Below are 21231 nucleotides of genomic sequence, written 5' to 3'. Positions count from 1 at the left end.
CTTGGGGGTTCCTTGCTCACTAGAGGTGGACTTGGGGGTTCCTTGCTCACTAGAGGTGGACTTGGGGGTTCCTTGCTCACTAGAGGTGGACTAGGGGGGGGGGCGTCTTGGCTTACTTGAAGTAGACTTGGGGGTCCTGGCTTACTGGAACCCCAGAACTATGTAAACAAGTTGCAGTCTCTAATCACTAAAATACTCTGATCTTCACCAACATTTCCTCCTCACCACCATTCTCACCATCACCATCACCACCATTCTCACCATCACCACCATTCTCACCATCACCATCACCACCATCATCATCATCACCACTATTATCAACACCAGTTCCCGAATCATCGTTTCTTTTCTGTTTTTTTCGACCAATTTTCTCACCCTTTTCTTTTTCGTATTTTATACCTCTTCTTTAATCTATTCCTCTCACACCTGCTTTCTTCTTCCCTTAACTCCAAAGTAATTTGTTCCGTGATCTTCCTGTCTTGCCCCCCACCCAACCACTTGGGCTGGACGGTAGAGCGACGGTCTCGCTTCATACAGGTCGGCGTTCAATCCCCGACCGTCCAAGTGGTTGGGGCACCATTCCTTCCCCTGTCCTATCCCAAATCCTTATCCTGACCCCATCCCAGTGCTATATAGTCGTAATGGCTTGGCGCTTTCCCTTGATAATTCCTTCCTTCTCTCTCTCCTTCTCACTCTTAATTCCTCGCTTTCCTCCTCCTCCTCCTTGCCAAGTCCCTGGGAGAAGCAATCGTCTTGGGACCACTTAGGGTCGCTTACTAACACTTTTGTGCCATCCAGACTTTAGAGTGCGCCGCGCATCCGGAATTAGCAGCTAACTTACCCTGGAGGCCCTCACACGCCCACCAATTTCAGCCAAGTTCATTTATAAAGTTCATCTCAGTTTCGTGATATACCTCCACACACACACACACACACACACACACACACACACACACACACACACACACACACACACACACACACACACACACACACACACACACACACAGGTTCAGGAATCTGTACACCAGTTGATTGACGGTTGAGAGGCGGGACCAAAGAGCCAGAGCTCAACCCCCGCAAGCACAATTAGGTGAGTACACACACACACACACACACAAACGTGCGTGTGTGTACTCACCTAGTTGTGCTTGCGGGGGTTGAGCTCTGGCTCTTTGGTCCCGCCTCTCAACCGTCAATCAACTGGTGTACAGGTTCCTGAGCCTATTGGGCTCTATCATATCTACACTTGAAACTGTGTATGGAGTCAGCCTCCACCACATCACTGCCTAATGCATACCAGAGTACCATTACTCTGGTAATATCAAGACAAATCATTACCAGAGACATCCTGGGCTGGCATGCTACCGTTTCATGTTGAGGACAGCATGCTGAAGGGTAGCATTCTAGGGTGGCATACTAAGGGTGGCATGCTGAGGACAGCATGCAGAGATTAGCATGCTAGGGTGGCATGCTGGGATGCCTACTGGGGATTACATACTGATGGGGGATTACAGTAGCTGTATCTACAACATTCACAAACGTTCTTCCCTCATTTGGCACCGCAGAGGCGACAGGGACACCCCCCCAGAGGCGACAGGAACCCCAGAGGCGGCAGGGACCCCAGAGGTGACAACCACAGAGGTGACAGGGACCCCAGAGGTGACAACCACAGAGGTGACAGGGACCCCCCAGAGGCGACAGGGACCCCCCAGAGGCGACAGGGACCCCCCAGAGGCGACAGGAACCCCAAAGGTGACAGGAACCCTCCTGTTGTTTTTCTGTCCACTCTTTTACCTCCACTGTCGACAAAATAATCTTTATCCGATCCAACCTGTCATTTTTCTCTTTACTCTTTCCGTTCCCTCTCTCACTCGCTCCATTTGGTTTAGTGAAATAACTCCGTCATTGATTTTGGTCAGTGTATAAACCTCTCTCACCACCCCATGTGTCCCATCATGGGTGTTGAATGTGTGAACATCATCTCCCTCATCACGTGTGCTTCTCATAGTCTGATATTCCTTCTCTAATCCTTCTTCTCTCTGTGGTTCTCATCCCGTTATTCTACCTCATAGCTCGTTTATCATGCCCTTTCATCCCTGCGATTTGCTTCTCCCAATTTTTCTCCTCCCCCCCCCCCCCACGGACTGAGGCCTTATTCATAGGGGATAAACCCCATTCAAATGTCAATGGAACGTTTTATTCACTCTGAACTCTCCGAGTATACAGGTGCAGGCTTGGGGAGGGGAGGGAGGGGGGGGGGGGATTGACGCAGGCTGCGACGCAGGCTGGGTTGGGTTTTTTTCAGGGTAGCCAGAGACTTCTACTTGCTGGAGTCCAACCACTTGGGCTGGACGGCAGAGCGACGGTCTCGCTTCATGCAGGTCGGCGTTCAATCCCCCGACCGTCCACAAGTGGTTGGGGCACCATTCCTTCCCCCGGTCCCATCCCTAATCCTTGTCCTGACCCCTCCCCAGTGCTATATAGTCGTAATGGCTTGGCGCTTACCACTGATAGTTCCCTTCTACACGCTGGGGCAGGCATTATCCCCTGTAGAAATGTGACGCTACAAGTAACGTGGTGGAGGTGGGGTCCCTCGATTGTTTCAAGCGCGGGTTGGACATGTATATGAGTGGGATTGGGTGGTTATAGATAGGAGCTGCCTCGTATGGGCCAATAGGCCTTCTGCAGTTGCCTTTGTTCTTATGTTCTTAAGTATATGGATCTACATCTTCAACACAGCTGGCGGGATCTTGGAGTTCCTGTTTTCTCAAGAACGTTGTTGACAACCCCCCCCCCCCCACGCTGCTGTAGGGGTCCTGTGTGTTACAAAGTCTCTGGAAACCTGCATATTATATGTAAAGTTTCCAGCTCTACCAACTTCCATGGATCTTATTTTCAGTAAATGCATTTTTTTGTTAATATTGATACGCTATCCACTTTAGGGGGGGGGGGGGACTTTTAAATATTTAGTTCAGGCAAACTAGACACATATTGCATACTTTTCAACATAGGAAATCAAGATAAAGGCCTATTGTGATATTTAATTTTTAGTGATCTGAACTATGTTGCAAATTGATTTTTAAGTCATTTTTTAATATATTGTTTCGTTTAAATCTTAAAACATTCCTCCTTCCCTTTCTCTTAAGTTACAATCTTGAAATTAGGACCAATTGGAGGACTTGTGGAGTGCATAGAGCCATTTAAGTTTCATCCCATCCCAACGACGTTGAATTCCCTCCGACTTGCACCCTATTGCTAGGAGTGAGCACTGATAGGTATAAGCAGAGTGTTGCTAATGTCAAACGCGCTCTCACACAGCTCCAGTTGGAGGCAGATTGACGAGGAAGTCGGAAGAGTAAGTCAGGTCATGATCAATGATGAATACTCTAATGAATATGTCGCAGAGCTCATCAAAAGGAAGGTGAGCCGCCATGCGACCTCAGACCAAACATACAACAGTACATTACAGGTCCCAACTATTACAAGATTTAACAGGAACTTCTCGACGACCCAGAAAACGGAAGAGAAAGTCCTGAAAATGATTGACAAAAATGTGACCCCAACAGAGACCAACAAGGAGACTGACTTAATAACACACTATAAGAGCAAGACGACTGTCATCTTGCTCATGAAGAACTCTCCCGACACTAAACAAAACCACTTGAACCACACTCAGAAATAAGGGGTTTGGCGGGTGAATGGAATGGACTTTGGCCTTTGTTTATGAGGACGGGCTGGTGGACGGGCTGGAGGACGGGCTGGAGGACGGGCTGGAGGACGGGCTGGAGGACGGGCTGGAGGACGGGCTGGAGGACGGGCTGGAGGACGGGCTGGAGGACGGGCTGGAGGACGGGCTGGAGGACGGGCTGGAGGACGGGCTGGAGGACGGGCTGGCGGACGGGCTGGCGGACGGGCTGGAGGACGGGCTAGAGGACGGGCTAGAGGACGGGTTATATTCTCTAGCCCTGGCCAAACTACCGGGAGATGACTATATCATACACAAATGGTTCGGCTTCCTGTCATAGGGATGATAAACACTGACTGGAGCCAGGGAACACAACCTTGTTACACAGTCGGCTGTTCACATCAAGAGAACGAGACAATTATAACAGGTTGTTTACAGTTTGTGGTCAAAGGTAAATTAAACAAACGCCTCTTCTGCTCCGTCGGGCAGAGTTTCGGAAAACACTGAAGTCGTTTGGGAGTCCCGCTGTCGCCGCCACCATTAATATTAAAGGTGACCAGCATACCAGTAATTAGCACAGTCAACTCAAGACCAATTAATCCTGGTTACAACTGACGGATAAGATGAGACGTTTGGGCACGATTCATCTCCCGGGAGTTACGTTGTCCTACAATTGTTGTAGATCACATCCTCAGAGATCCTTGATATGCTTCCTGTCACCGCCATTGGCAAGACAATCACATAAGGTAAAGGGGGAATTGTGTAAAATCCTGGTTTGTGTCTCGGAGAGGCTGCAGGATCCAAGTAAGTTCAGTAGAACTTCTGGTTGCAATTCTTTGACCATGTCGTAGCTCAGTCGATTAAGGCAGCGTCTGGGATGCTCTCCGACGTCGGTTCGAATCCTCGTCACGGCCCTTGTGGATTTGTTCATTTAATCCCATAAGATCTGTGGGTCGCCACAGGCCTGAGTACGGCCACGACGCTACGCATCGTTTTCCTGCTTAAGCTGCTGCTGCTGTTTAAGATTCGCTACCTAGAACGAAAAGTTCCAAGTAGCACGGGCTATGGTGAGCCCGTAGTGGCTCTAACCCTGCTTAAGCGTAACGAGAGCTTTACGACTCAGGGTTGCCGTAAAAGCTGGGTTAACTAGACCAATGTTAATTAAAACAGCCGGCGAATAATAGGACAAGAAAAATGTAGAATACGATTTGGTTGGTGAAATGGAAGAGGAGAATAAGGCAGATGGAGCAAGGAAAGAGGGAAGAGGGAGAGTGGTGTGATGGAAGAGGTGGGGAGAGTGTAGCACTAATGAGGGAGAGAGGGAAGGAGGAAGAGTGAGGGGAGATAATAGAGAGAGAGGGAGCGATGTATGAGTCTGAGGGGAACATAGATCACTTTAGAAAAATAATTCTGTTCTGTTGACAGGACCTGACGTGCAGTGTAGGCAATATTCGTCTTCCTAGTGACGTGTTCACTCGTCATTCGTCCTCCTAGTGATGTGTTCACTCGTCGGTGTTCAATATTCGTTCTCCTAGTGACGTGTTCACTCGTCGGCGATCTTCAATTTCACTCAGGAGGTAAACACAATCCAGGTATGCAAGCAAAGAACGTAATATCGAGTTAAATAACATATATCCGCATACTCACGCAACGTGAGTATGCTGGTATATCAATAGACTCACGTGATCACTTTTGATTGAATATACTCTGTTGTAGGGGACTGGTGATCTATTCTTAGGCCTACAGGGCTCCTGTCCCCACTAGGTCACCTACGGAACATCCACAGAATGCCACCCAAAACAGTTGCCTGACTCCCTGGAACCTATTTTACTGCTAGGGTGAACAGCCTTATCAGGTGAAAGGAACGTGCTCACCATTTCAGTCCTGCCTGAGAATTGAACTCGAGTTCCTTGGTTGTGAGTTGAGAACGTAGACTATTGTGCCACATGCAGGCGAGGAGTCACAATAACGTGGCTAAAGTATGTTGACCAGACCACACACTAGAAGGTGAAGGGACGACGACGTTTCGGTCCGTCCTGGGCCATTCTCAAGTCGATTGACTTGATCGACTTGAGAATGGTCCAGGACGGACCGAAACGTCGTCGTCCCTTCACCTTCTAGTGTGTGGCAGGTCAACATACTGTGCAACATAATCTACATACGGAGGTACACAGAGTCTCACAGATAGTTATGGTGAAACTCACTGTCGATGAGTATATATATATATATATATATATATATATATATATATATATATATATATATATATATATATATATATAATGTGTATGTATATATATAAACTGAGTACCACTACCATGGATGTGTCATTTCATCTACCTTGAGCCTCAGAGCCTTGATGACTCGGCCTCTGTCATGCTAAGCGGACGATCTGTCACTTACACTATGGGTCAGCAGTAAACCGAGAAGAATCCTTCTGTTTCTCTGGGACTGAAGATTGATTTTCAGTGACGATGAAACCCGCAGCTTAAACCTCGCAAGCAAGGCAGTCGTGGTACTCACAGCCCTGCTATACATCTCAAACCTTCTCGACAGCAGTGATTGGAAAACCTTACACGCAGCTCAAGTTCGCTTGTATCTTGAGTATGCAACACCTCCTGACTGCGCCTGTCATTCATCAGATCATCTGTCTGGCTCATTCATCAGAATTTTGGATAAAGTGGAGACCCGTGCAAGGAGGTTCATCTTTAGTCTAGACTGAACCACACCTGTAACTTGTTGGCTCAATAGGTTGAAACGTGATTCTGAAATCACGTTAGCCGACTCGTGAAGGCTCTGGCAAGCACTTCTCTTTTTCCTTATTCTTCTTTCTTAAATCATAGTTAACATAGGTTTATTCCTAATAGATAAAAACAATATTCGTAAAATTATGAGTAGCAGGCTTTAAATGAACTATTCATCTAAATTACCATCAACATCGTCTCGCAGGGTAACAGCTCTTGCTTGCAGTTTCACCAGATTCAATTAAAATCAACACACCCCTTATGAGAGAGAGGCTGCAGAAACACGCCAGCCATAAATTACTAAGATCTCTAAATGACCCAACCAGGATTCGAACCCATGACGTCCAGGATATCCCCGTAACGTACACGGTACCGTGCCCACCGTACCTATGATCGTCTATAAGGATTGGTCAGTCCTGGTGCTTATTAACCAAGCTCCACGACTGACCAGTCCCCGACCACACTCGTGGATCCATATGGTACAGTTCTTCATCAAATCCTGACGCTAGATTTGAAAAAAATGCAATTTAAACAAAAAAAATAAAATTAATTAACTTTGTTCGTATTAACTGTTTTTCCAATATTACCAAATCCAACTTGAAAAGAAAGACAAAAAAAAAATAGACAAAAAATTTATTTCAATCACCGAGGCTGGGAGCGAATTAGTCAATACTCATCCGCGATTTTAATTAAAAATTCCCACTAATTGTTTTTTTTCTTTAAGCTTTAATAAAGATGTTTAATAATACAACTGAATTTGTTCAGGCGTCTTGTTTACTGAACTGAACTAGTGTGTCTGTGGCCGCTAGTTAGTGATGCTAGTGGTTAGTGTGGCTGCTAGTTAGTGATGCTAGTTATTAGTGTGGCCGCTAGTTAGTTGTTAGTGGTCACTAGCTGGTGGTGCTAGTTATGGCTCTGGTCAATAGCAACAAGATAACCCCGTTCGTACTTTAACACAAGACGTTTGATAACGTTTATTCCTGTCCAGATAACTGTCCAGATAACTGTCCAGATAACCACTATATTATATCCAGATCAGTCAATGCTCCAACAACACTTGTTCAGAGAAACAAACTGAAGCAGGAACAAGGTTATACAGATTCCAATCAAAGCCGTCAAAAAAAATTTAGGAACACGAGAGACAATCGGAATATATTGAAAAACAAAAAGAGTGGTGGGGAAGACGAGATGCCATTGGTACACTTACCTTATTATAGACGTGAGCGGAGGAGAGCTCATTCTCCACCACCATGACGATAATGCCGACCATACCCATCACCAGGGCGTAGTCGGAGATGCGTTTCCGCTTCTCGAAGAGCGCTTTGCGTCGGCCGAGCCGGTAGCCTACATTGGGTTTATTGCGGAGCTTGAAGGAGGCGTTCTTGCCGGCGCCGGGGCCAGCCTTCTCCTCCGTGTAGCGCGGGTACTCGGAGTGGACGCCCACCAGCGCGATGCCCGGGTCCTCGCCCTCAGCTCCACGCCCGCCCCCGCCGCCTGCGCCCCCTTTCATCGACCCTGGGATGGATAGGGTGGACACAGGCTTCCGAAGCTGTCGAGACAAGAGAAAAACAAATCAGTGGACGCTTCCAAATTTTATGATAAGTGCATGTTGAATAATTGTTGAATATTTACAAGTTAACATTATTCATAATCTGTTTTCACACAGAGTGGAGGATAATATTATACATGAATGGAATTATCAGGGGTGCTAAGCCATTACGACTATATAGCACTGGGAAGGGGTCAGGATAAGGATTTAGGATGGGACGGGGGAAAGGAATAGTGCCCAACCATTTGGGGGTTCGGGGATTGAACGCCGACCTGCATGAAGGGAGACTTTTCCTTATTAAGCAGTAATAATATACATTGTGAGAGGAGCTTGTCAACTCTATTGAAGAAGAGAACACGAGTAGCAAACTCAGGGTTGGTGCGGCCCTCCGTCACAGAGTACTATGCCCAGGGAAAGTAAGGAACGCGATAACGTTGAAAGATTTATATCACAAAAAAAGTCTATTACTAATTATATTTATATACTTGAATATTTAAGGTAATTTATTTTTCACAGCTCAGCAAAAATGTTGAGAATAATGATCTTAACATAAAATCAGTAACTATTTTATTTATATTTTACTTTCCATGGGCTCAGCCCAATAAATATAGATAATCAAATTTTCATAATTTTATCTGAATAACAAACTACTTATGATACATTAATATATCCTAATGATACTTTAATATAACCTAATGATTAATTTATATAACCTAATGATAAATTTATATAACCTAATGATAAATTTATATAACCTAATGATAAATTTATATAATCTAATGATACATGAATATAACGTAATACTTTAATATAACCTCATGATTCATTAATATAAAACAGTGTAAACTTTTTATATTGATAACTTAACCCAACGTCTGATCATTCCCCTCCCCCCCCCCCCCCCCCCCACTGAAGACAATGACTCAAACATCACTGTTTTAAGACCCACTCAAGACTGGTGCAGAGGAACACCTTCGGGTCCATTCTGGTTTAAGTCTTTATTCTCCTGTAATCTTTCTTAAAGACAGACTTTAGTCTTCTCCAGACTTGTTAATCAGTAATTACTTTATACCTCTCTCGTCAAAGACAGTCTTTGTCTCCATTACTTTAAGTGTTTCATTCACTACAAAAATCTCTAATAATCGCTGACAATAATTCAAGTGGTCTTCAGAGTCTAATATTAGAAAATATCAGACTCTGGTCAGGTGAAAAAAATGTCTCTAGGAGATATGACAGTGGTCAGAGGAAAGTCTCCCGTCTCCACCATTACATTGACAAAGTCTCCAACTTTCAAAAGTAACGATTCAACAAAGTGCCCGATTGCACCATTGCCTCCGAAGGATAACTTGTAATCTCCAACTTTACAATAAAATATTGTCCCTTATCACCGCAGTAACTATCAGATAAGACTTTCCACTCGACACATTGTCGACTGCAAGTATCAGGACACAAACTCCAGCTTCAGCCACTACAGTCGATGGTTCTGTACTCTCCTGGGGCCAGATTCACGAAGCAGTTACGCAAGCACTTACGAACGTGTCCATTTTTTCTCAATCTTTGGCGGCTTTGTTTACAATTATTAAACAGTTAATGAGCTCCGAAGCACCAGGAGGCTGTTTATAACAATAACAACAGTTGATTGGCAAGTTTTCATGCTTGTAAACTGTTTAATAAATGTAACCAAAGCCGTCAAAGATTGAGGAAAGATGTACACGTTCGTAAGTACTTGCGTAACTGCTTCGTGAATCTGGCCCCAGGAAGCCTGCTTGACGACCCCTGTCAAATATTCACAAACTATCTTGACAGTGACATATGCGCGATATTTTTGGATCAAGTCAAAGATTTCTCATAAACCAACATTGTTACAAATCGTGAAATGGAGTACAAATAGAAAAAAGGTTTAAACTCTATATCAACGCAATACCTCAAAGTGTCGGAATGTGTTGCTAAATAGAGCCAGAGATGCAACAAATACACTGTATTATGCAACAGTAACCTTTCTGACCGAGCTCCGGATATCCAGAAATACAGCCGATGTAGTATTCATTGAAGGTCCCAGAGGAGCATGACAAGGCATCAGTTGGAGCCTGGCACTTGGGGCCCAATAGGGAATTGTCGGGAAAGCGCCAAGCCACTACGACTATATAGCACTGGGAAAGGGTCACAATAAGAATTTGTGATGGGACGGGGGGAAGGAATGGTGCCCAACCACTTGTGGACGGTCGGGGATTGAACGCCGACCTGCATGAAGCGAGACCGTCGCTCTACCGTCCAGCCCAAGTGGTTGGACCATGGCCCCAGTAGTCATTTTCACTTGAAGTTAAGGCACTTGAAGCGCTAATTACTACTCAGGTATTAATGAACTACAGTAAGCAACACAGAGTTATTATACATTAACAAACTTGATGAATACATGATGAATAACATGATGAATAACAAACATATTCAGCCCTAATACAAGGTTGAATTTACAAATGTTAATGGAAATTAACGTCATAAACCAAATGAGACAAATGGAGAATTATCAGAAATTAATCCAACTGAGGACTAGAAGCTAATTATTTGACTCATTACTCTTAAACACAAAAAAAATGGGCTCACCCTATCCCGTGCTACTTGGAGCTTTTTGCTCCAGGTAGCGAATCTTATTAATTAATCATCGTAAAAACATCATTTTCATTGTATTCAATAAACGTTTCGTACTTTATCATGCATGACCGAAAATTGCATGTGAAATTTCATTGCATGAACCCGAGATGAGTCTTCTAAAGTTAATGTTACTTTTCTCTTTCATCATGTATAATATTCACATCTATCTCCATCACACAAGTCAAGTCAGCATCCCGCGTCGTCCTTTACCAAAAAGGTTTTAAGTCTTCCAAAATGCGCTTAATATTTTCTTGGCAATAAATGTTACCCTCGAGTCCCTCCATACTATCGCCCATAACACTGAAATAGTGAGCATTCTTCCTCACAAAAAACGACGCCCGCGGAAAGTTATACATAATGTATTTGGCCCCCAAATGTCACGGCTCGATAGGGCCAGAGAAGGGTACAACTGACTGCTGCTGCTTTTGTGGCCGCGTCCACCACTGTCTGACGCAGCCGGCCGCGTCCACCACTGTCTGACGCAGCCGGCCGCGTCCACTACTGTCTGACGCAGCCGGCCGCGTCCACCACTGTCTGACGCAGCCGGCCGCGTCCACCACTGTCTGACGCAGCCGGCCGCGTCCACCACTGTCTGACGCAGCCGGCCGCGTCCACCACTGTCTGACGCAGCCGGCCGCGTCCACCACTGTCTGACGCAGCCGGCCGCGTCCACCACTGTCTGACGCAGCCGGCCGCGTCCACCACTGTCTGACGCAGCCGGCCGCGTCCACCACTGTCTGACGCAGCCGGCCGCGTCCACCACTGTCTGACGCAGCCGGCCGCGTCCACCACTGTCTGACGCAGCCGGCCGCCTCCACCACTGTCTGACGCAGCCGGCCGCCTCCACCACTGTCTGACGCAGCCGGCCGCGTCCACCACTGTCTGACGCAGCCGGCCGCGTCCACCACTGTCTGACGCAGCCGGCCGCGTCCACCACTGTCTGACGCAGCCGGCCGCGTCCACCACTGTCTGACGCAGCCGGCCGCGTCCACCACTGTCTGACGCAGCCGGCCGCGTCCACCACTGTCTGACGCAGCCGGCCGCGTCCACCACTGTCTGACGCAGCCGACCGCGTCCACCACTGTCTGACGCAGCCGACCGCGTCCACCACTGTCTGACGCAGCCGGCCGCGTCCACCACTGTCTGACGCAGCCGGCCGCCTCCACCACTGTCTGACGCAGCCGGCCGCCTCCACCACTGTCTGACGCAGCCGGCCGCCTCCACCACTGTCTGACGCAGCCGGCCGCCTCCACCACTGTCTGACGCAGCCGGCCGCGTCCACCACTGTCTGACGCAGCCGGCCGCGTCCACCACTGTCTGACGCAGCCGGCCGCGTCCACCACTGTCTGACGCAGCCGGCCGCGTCCACCACTGTCTGACGCAGCCGGCCGCGTCCACCACTGTCTGACGCAGCCGGCCGCGTCCACCACTGTCTGACGCAGCCGGCCGCGTCCACCACTGTCTGACGCAGCCGGCCGCGTCCACCACTGTCTGACGCAGCCGGCCGCGTCCACCACTGTCTGACGCAGCCGGCCGCGTCCACCACTGTCTGACGCAGCCGGCCGCGTCCACCACTGTCTGACGCAGCCGACCGCGTCCACCACTGTCTGACGCAGCCGGCCGCGTCCACCACTGTCTGACGCAGCCGGCCGCGTCCACCACTGTCTGACGCAGCCGGCCGCGTCCACCACTGTCTGACGCAGCCGGCCGCGTCCACCACTGTCTGACGCAGCCGGCCGCCTCCACCACTGTCTGACGCAGCCGGCCGCCTCCACCACTGTCTGACGCAGCCGGCCGCCTCCACCACTGTCTGACGCAGCCGGCCGCCTCCACCACTGTCTGACGCAGCCGGCCGCCTCCACCACTGTCTGACGCAGCCGGCCGCCTCCACCACTGTCTGACGCAGCCGGCCGCCTCCACCACTGTCTGACGCAGCCGGCCGCGTCCACCACTGTCTGACGCAGCCGGCCGCCTCCACCACTGTCTGACGCAGCCGGCCGCCTCCACCACTGTCTGACGCAGCCGGCCGCCTCCACCACTGTCTGACGCAGCCGGCCGCCTCCACCACTGTCTGACGCAGCCGGCCGCGTCCACCACTGTCTGACGCAGCCGGCCGCCTCCACCACTGTCTGACGCAGCCGGCCGCCTCCACCACTGTCTGACGCAGCCGGCCGCGTCCACCACTGTCTGACGCAGCCGGCCGCGTCCTCCACTGTCTGACGCAGCCGGCCGCCTCCACTGTCTGACGCAGCCGGCCGCGTCCACCACTGTCTGACGCAGCCGGCCGCGTCCACCACTGTCTGACGCAGCCGGCCGCCTCCACCACTGTCTGACGCAGCCGGCCGCCTCCACCACTGTCTGACGCAGCCGGCCGCGTCCACCACTGTCTGACGCAGCCGGCCGCGTCCACCACTGTCTGACGCAGCCCCCCCCACCACAGCCTGACGCAGCCGGCCGCGTCCACCACTGTCTGACGCAGCCCCCCCACCACAGCCTGACGCAGCCGGCCGCGTCCACCACTGTCTGACGCAGCCGGCCGCGTCTCTGAATAACTGAGGCGCCCGATGAAGGTGATAAGAAATGTTTACATTCAAGATAATTAAACCCATAACACTGTAACAAGCGACAAGATAAAGAAGTACTGTAAAGCAGTCCTGGTGCGAGTCGTCTCGCAGGAAAGTATGGAAAGGACGCAGGTTCGAATCCCCGTCACGGCCCTTGTGGATTTGTTCGAGCATGGAAAGGTTTTGTGAAAGTTTCAAAACAATATCAGTAAAATTATAATGACAATAAAAGGGTTTCATTCTTGTAAGTTATGTCGAAGGGGGAGAGATACCTCGGGTGATGTCTTCGGGGAAAGAACATTCGTAAGAACACTTTAGTTAGTCACAACTTGAAGAGAATAACAGAAAAAGATGAAGAGAAGAATTGAAGGTGTGTAGCCAGCCACACTGAGGTGTCTACACACCAGACGTCCTCCTAAGGTGTTCCAGCGTCAAGAAAACGGATTATATAAAGTGTCCTCTCCTAACCTACCAGAGGACCCAAAACAGAAAACGGAGCAGTAACGTCACTTTTGCGACCCGCTTTTATTTTCTAGTACGACATTTTTTGGCCGTAACGCATACGAGCGAAAAGGGACGTCCTTTGTAGGGGGACAGGTTGTAGGGGGACAGGTTGTAGGGGGACAGGTTGTAGGGGGACAGGTTGTAGGAGGACAGGTTGTAGGAGGACAGGTTGTAGGAGGACAGGTTGTAGGGGGACAGGTTGCAGGGGGACAGGTTGTAGGAGGACAGGTTGTAGGAGGCCAGGGTTGCAGGGGGCCAGGTTGCAGGGGGCCAGGTTGCAGGGGGCCAGGCTGCAGGAGGCCAGGATGCAGGAGGCCAGGTTGCAGGAGGCCAGGTTGCAGGAGGCCAGGTTGCAGGAGGCCAGGTTGCAGGAGGCCAGGGTTGCAGGAGGCCAGGTTGCAGGAGGCCAGGGTTGCAGGAGGCCAGGGTTGCAGGAGGCCAGGGTTGCAGGAGGCCAGGTTGCAGGAGGCCAGGTTGCAGGAGGCCAGGGTTGCAGGAGGCCAGGGTTGCAGGAGGCCAGGTTGCAGGAGGCCAGGTTGCAGGAGGCCAGGGTTGCAGGAGGCCAGGGTTGCAGGAGGCCAGGTTGCAGGAGGCCAGGGTTGCAGGAGGCCAGGTTGCAGGAGGCCAGGGTTGCAGGAGGCCAGGGTTGCAGGAGGCCAGGTTGCAGGAGGCCAGGTTGCAGGAGGCCAGGTTGCAGGAGGCCAGGGTTGCAGGAGGCCAGGGTTGCAGGAGGCCAGGGTTGCAGGAGGCCAGGGTTGCAGGAGGCCAGGGTTGCAGGAGGCCAGGGTTGCAGGAGGCCAGGGTTGCAGGAGGCCAGGGTTGCAGGAGGCCAGGGTTGCAGGAGGCCAGGTTGCAGGAGGCCAGGGTTGCAGGAGGCCAGGGTTGCAGGAGGCCAGGGTTGCAGGAGGCCAGGGTTGCAGGAGGCCAGGGTTGCAGGAGGCCAGGGTTGCAGGAGGCCAGGGTTGCAGGAGGCCAGGGTTGCAGGAGGCCAGGTTGCAGGAGGCCAGGTTGCAGGAGGCCAGGTTGCAGGAGGCCAGGTTGCAGGAGGCCAGGTTGCAGGAGGCCAGGGTTGCAAGAGGCCAGGTTGCAGGAGGCCAGGTTGCAGGAGGCCAGGTTGCAGGAGGCCAGGTTGCAGGAGGCCAGGTTGCAGGAGGCCAGGTTGCAGGAGGCCAGGGTTGCAGGAGACCAGGGTTGCAGGAGACCAGGGTTGCAGGAGACCAGGGTTGCAGGAGACCAGGGTTGCAGGAGACCAGGGTTGCAGGAGGCCAGGTTGCAGGAGGCCAGGTTGCAGGAGGCCAGGTTGCAGGAGGCCAGGGTTGCAGGAGGCCAGGGTTGCAGGAGGCCAGGGTTGCAGGAGGCCAGGGTTGCAGGAGGCCAGGGTTGCAGGAGGCCAGGGTTGCAGGAGGCCAGGGTTGCAGGAGGCCAGGGTTGCAGGAGGCCAGGGTTGCAGGAGGCCAGGGTTGCTGGAGGCCAGGTTGCAGGAGGCCAGGGTTGCAGGAGGCCAGGGTTGCAGGAGGCCAGGTTGCAGGAGGCCAGGGTTGCAGGAGGCCAGGGTTGCAGGAGGCCAGGGTTGCAGGAGGACAGGGTTGCAGGAGGACAGGTTGCAGGAGGACAGGTTGCAGGAGGACAGGTTGCAGGAGGACAGGTTGCAGGAGGCCAGGGTTGCAGGAGGCCAGGGTTGCAGGAGGCCAGGGTTGCAGGAGGCCAGGTTGCAGGAGGCCAGGTTGCAGGAGGCCAGGTTGCAGGAGGACAGGTTGCAGGAGGACAGGTTGCAGGAGGACAGGTTGCAGGAGGACAGGTTGCAGGAGGACAGTTCCCTGCTGATGCATCGTCCCCTCTCTCACTTCTCCCTCTTTCCTGATAACATTCTGGAGGTGATACACAACAGGAAGGGTTGCCATAATAACGGTTGCCATAAAAACGGTAGCCATAATAACGGTAGCCATAATAACGGTTGCCATAATAACGGTAACCATAATAACGGTAGCCATAATAACGGTTGCCATAATAACGGTAACCATAATATCGGTAGCCATAATAACGGTTGCCATAATAACGGTAGCCATAATAACGGTAGCCATAATAACGGTTGCCATAATAACGGTTGCCATAATAACGGTAACCATAATATCGGTAGCCATAATAACGGTTGCCATAATAACGGTAGCCATAATAACGGTTGCCATAATAACGGTAGCCATAATAACGGTAGCCATAATAACGGTAGCCATAATAACGGTTGCCATAATAACGGTTGCCATAATAACGGTAGCCATAATAACGGTTGTCATAATAACGGTTGCCATAATAACGGTAGCCATAATAACAGTAGCCATAATAACGGTTGCCATAATAACGGTAGCCATAATAACGGTAGCCATAATAACGGTTGCCATAATAACGGTAGCCATAATAACGGTAGCCATAATAACGGTAGCCATAATAACAGTAGCCATAATAACAGTAGCCATAATAACGGTAGCCATAATAACGGTAGCCATAATAACGGTTGTCATAATAACGGTTGCCATAATAACGGTAGCCATAATAACGGTTGCCATAATAACGGTTGCCATAATAACGGTTGTCATAATAACGGTTGCCATAATAACGGTAGCCATAATAACGGTTGCCATAATAACGGTTGCCATAATAACGGTTGCCATAATAACTTGCCATAATAACCAATACTGAGGGGGGGGGGCGGCGGCGCGAGGCCCCACGCTCAACAGTAAGCAAGAAAAACGGCTGCCGAGAAACAGTTAAGTTTACTGAAGATGGCGTGAGGATGGTCACTTACCACACAACACCTCCGCTCCCAGTGTTGTCTGCTCTGACCCTGTGTGTTTCTTGTAATGGTTGTCTGCTGTGTGTGTGTGGATGTCTGCTGTGTGTGTGTGTGTGTGGATGTCTGCTGTCTGCTGTGTCTGCTGTCTGCTGTGCCTGCTGTGTCTGCTGTGTCTGCTGTCTGCTGTGTCTGCTGTCTGCTGTGTCTGCTGTCTGCTGTGTCTGCTGTGTCTGCTGTGTCTGCGTGTTGGTCAACGAAGGGAAGGGAGTTAGGTGAAAGTGTTACCAGAGACGGTACACATTACACACACACATGGAAGGGATATGACGACAGAGTAGGAGATGGGACACAAGAATGGAACTCTTAGAACCTTTCACTCTTCTGTGGCAAACCTCATTGAAAACTTCGATGCCGCTACAAGTTTCCGTATTGATGAGAACTACGGGCTCACCATAGCCCGTGCTACTTGGAACTTTTTGTTCCAAGCAGCAAATCTTAAACAACAACAACAACAACCGTATTGATGTGATGTCAATGGTGGAAGCTCGACAAGGTGCTGCATACTGTGAGGCTGGTCTCACGTCCATAATTTTCTGAATGTTTCTCTACTAAGATTCCCGAAGGCGGTCCTAATAGAGGTTTTCACACATGCCGCTTATGTTATATTTATGTGTGCGCCTCTAGTTTTGTTCCAAAGGTTGTGTTTGAGAGGTGAATCCTTTTCATTATTCCCTTCCCTGGGTTCGATCCCAGGCGCCGGCGAGAAACAATGGGCAGAGTTTCTTTCACCCTATGCCCCCTGTTACCTAGCAGTAAAATAGGTACCTGGGTGTTAGTCAGCTGTCACGAGCTGCTTCCTGGGGTGGAGGCCTGGTCGAGGACCGGGCCGCGGGGACAGTAAAAAAAAAAGCCCCGAAATCATCTCAAGATAACCTCAAGGGGGAGAGGGGGGATTCGCTTGTTATCTATCATCAACTACACTTCTACTTTCACACTGTGACCCCTGACCTTCTGCACGATAGCTATACTCTCCCAGTTCAGTGTTATCCCTCTTGCTCTCCCAGTTCACCGTTATCTTTGTATCGAAGTTCAGTGTTCCCTCCCTGTTACTCACTTTTTTTTTAAGTTTGAATTGCAATCTTGCAATCTTTTTTACAAAGCAGTACAAAGGCTTTTCAGCAATCGGGGAGAATGTGTGTACACTCACCTCACCTATTTATACTCGCCTATTTGTGCTTGCAGGATCGAGCATCGACTCTTGGATCCCGCCTTTCCAGCCATATTTGCACTCCAGTGTGAGTGAGTGAGTGAGTGAGTGAGTGAGTCAGTGAGTGAGTGAGTGAGTGAGTGAGTGAGTGAACGAGTGAGTGAATGAGTGAGTGAGTGAATGAGTGAGAGAGTGAGAATTCGCCTAGTTGTACTCACTCTATACTCACTAGTTGTACTCACTATTCGCCTAGTTGTGCTTGCAGGGGTTGAGCTCTGGCGCTTTGGTCCCGCCTCTCAACTGTCCATCAACTGGTGTACAGGTTCCTGAGCCTATTGGGCTCTATCATATCTACATTTGAAACTGTGTATGGAGTCAGCCTCCACCACATCACTTCCTAATGCATTCCACCTGTTAACTACTCTGACACTAAGAAAGATCTTTCTTGTGTCTCTGTGGCTCATTTGGTAATAATTTTCCACCTGTGTCCCCACTGTGTGTGTGTACCAACTGTGTTATATAATGGCTATATCTACACTATCAATCCCCCCCGAAAATTTTTTATGTGGTAATCACGTCTCCCCTAATTCGTCTGTCTTCCAGCTACGTGAGGTTTAGTTCACGTATCTTTCCTCGTAGCTCATACCCCTCAGCTCGAGTACTATTCCTGTGGCTTACCTCTGAATCTCCAACTTAGTCGTGTGCTCTACAGGATATGGACGCCATGCTGGAACTGCATACTCCAGGACAGATCAGACCTTATCTTGAGGTTATCTTGAGATGATTTCGGGGCTTTAGTGTCCCCGCGGCCCGGTCCTCGATCAGGCCTTCACCCTCAGGAAGCAGCCCGTGACAGCTGACTAACACCCAGGTACCTATTTTTACTGCTAGGTAACAGGGGCATAGGGTGAAAAACTGTCCATTGTTTCTCGCCGGCGCCTGGGATCGAACCCCGGACCACAGGATCGAACCCCGGACCACAGGATCGAACCCCGAACCACAGGATCACAAGTCCAGCGTGCTGTCCGCTCGGCCGACCGGTTCCCTATGTTACCTTCAGTCACATTCTAATAAACTTGTGAGGCTCAATACATTAACTCAATAAAAAAGTGCAGCAAACAAGTGAAGAACACCGAACACCAACTGAAAGTACTAAAGAACCTTGGAAAACTGTCACGTGGCCAGAGGACGAGAAGATTAAGGAGAACAACAATGGCTTGACTTTACTAGGAGCTGGTCGGCCGAGCGGACAGCACACTGGACTTGTGATCCTGTGGTCCTGGGTTCGATCTCAGGCGCCGGCGAGAAACAATGGGCAGAGTTTCTTTCACCCTATGCCCCTGTTACCTAGCAGTAAAATAGGTACCTGGGAGTTAGTCAGCTGTCACGGGCTGCTTCCTGGGGGTGGAGGCCTGGTCAAGGACCGGGCCGCGGGGACACTAAAAAATGCCCCGAAATCATCTCAAGATAAGATACTAGCGCCACTAGAGGAAGGGAATTATCAAGTGAAAGGTCCAAGCCATTACGACTATATATCACTGGGAAGGGGGTAAGGGTAAGGAGGATTTGGGATGGGACGGAAGGAAGGAATGGTGCCCAACCAATTGGACGGTCGGGAATTGAACGCCGACCTGCATGAAGCGAGACCGTCGCTCTACCGTCCAGCCCAAGTGGCTGGACCATCGGAGGAACACCCAAGAAGTCTTGTGTGTGTAAAAAAAACATGAAGTTAAAGAGTGCAAAGCAAGACCTACAGCACACTATCATCAGCGGCGTATGCGAGGCTGGCTAACATCAGAACTGCCTTCAGAAACTTGTATAAGGAATCATTCAGAACCTTGAATACCACATATGTAAGACCAATCCCGGGCTATGCAACCCCTGCATGGAATCCATACCATGTCAAGAATAAGATGAAGTTTGAGAAAGTTCAGAAGTATGCCACTAGACTAATCTCAGAACTAAGAGGCATGAGTTACGAGGAAAGGCTGCGTGATTTGCAACTCACGTCGCTGGAAGACAAATGCTCGGGGAGACATGATCACCACATACAAAATTCTCAGGGGAATTGACAGGATAGACAAGGGCGGATTATTTAACACGGGTGGTATTTGCACAAAGGGACAGGTGGAAGCCGAGTACCCAGATGACCCACAAACACATTAGAAAGAACTTTGTCAGAGTAGTTAACAGCTGGAATGCATTAGGCAGTGATGTGGTGGAGGCTGACTCCATACACAGTTTCAAATGTAGATAAGATGGAGCTAATATAAGATGTAGATGTAGTTACAATATCAATTATGCCACACCAGTCTTGTGCATACATCCTCAAGCGACAAGAAAAAGCTAGAAAAGCCTTATAAGGCATGACATCCATTCTCGGAGTAAGAAACTACCACCAAAATCTCTATTCTGCATTAAAACAGGATAAAACTGAATGCTGCGATTGTTAACGAGAAAATCCGTAGGAGCCGTGAAGAGGATTCGAACCTATGCACTTTTCCTTAAATGATCCCCCCCCCACATGGGTACAGGCGAGATACACACTTTAGTGTTGTAAGATATTAATCCCGTGTTTGTTGGTCCTGTATACAACTGTGGCGGAGGGTTTAGTCTCGGCACGAGTGTTGGAGTCCATTACACTCACCCTCAGAACAACCGTGGACATCTTCAAGAGGAAACTAGATTGTTTCCTCCAAGGAGTGCCGGACCAACCGGGCTGTGGTGGGTATGTGGGCCTGCGGGCCGCTCCAAGCAACAGCCTGGTGGACCAAACTCTCACAAGTCAAGCCTGGCCTCGGGCCGGGCTTGGGCAGTAGAAGAACTCCCAGAACCCCATCAACCAGGTATATGTGGGCCTGCGGGCCGCTCCAAGCAACAGCCTGGTGGACCAAACTCTCACAAGTCAAGCCTGGCCTCGGGCCGGGCTTGGGCAGTAGAAGAACTCCCAGAACCCCATCAAGCAGGTATATGTGGGCCTGCGGGCCGCTCCAAGCAACAGCCTGGTGGACCAAACTCTCACAAGTCAAGCCTGGCCTCGGGCCGGGCTTGGGCAGTAGAAGAACTCCCAGAACCCCATCAACCAGGGATCAACCAGGGATCAACCAGGGATCAACCAGGCGCAACATATAAAGTATAAATAGAGAAATTTAATCGTTTTTTTATAATAAAATGAAGAAATTCAATTCACCAAGGAGAAGGGAACTATCAGAGGGAAAGCGCCAAGCCATTACGACTATATAGCACTGGGAAGGGGTCAGGATAAGGATTTGGGATAGGACGGGGGAAAGGAATGGTGCCCAACCACTTGTGGACGGTCGGGGATTGAACACCGACCTGGAACAACTCCCCAATGTAATACAACGCGGTAGAAAAGGAAGCCACTCTCCCAGGTGCGAGTATATCTACCCCTCAAGTGTCAGACAATTATTTACTTTAGAAAAATGTATTTCCATATATGATGGTTTCTCCTTAGCGAACTTAAGTGCTTCAAAACGCCATTCACGTGGCCCCGGATTCACGAAGCAGTTACGCAAGT

General features: G+C 49.9%; 1 protein-coding gene across 1 annotated transcript in view; it reads right to left on the bottom strand.

The window, feature by feature from the left end:
* Positions 1 to 21231, bottom strand: part of LOC123771328 (small conductance calcium-activated potassium channel) — a 623340-nt gene that overhangs the window by 267427 nt on the left and 334682 nt on the right. Inside the window, 1 exon segment of the mRNA XM_069305218.1 lies at positions 7640 to 7981. Within this exon segment, the coding sequence (XP_069161319.1) occupies positions 7640 to 7981 (342 nt within the window).

Source organism: Procambarus clarkii, chromosome 54, assembly GCF_040958095.1.
Source record: "Procambarus clarkii isolate CNS0578487 chromosome 54, FALCON_Pclarkii_2.0, whole genome shotgun sequence".
Classification (NCBI taxonomy): domain Eukaryota; kingdom Metazoa; phylum Arthropoda; class Malacostraca; order Decapoda; family Cambaridae; genus Procambarus; species Procambarus clarkii.
Note: the sequence above shows the minus strand (reverse complement) of the source record. Positions and strands in the feature narration are given on the sequence as shown.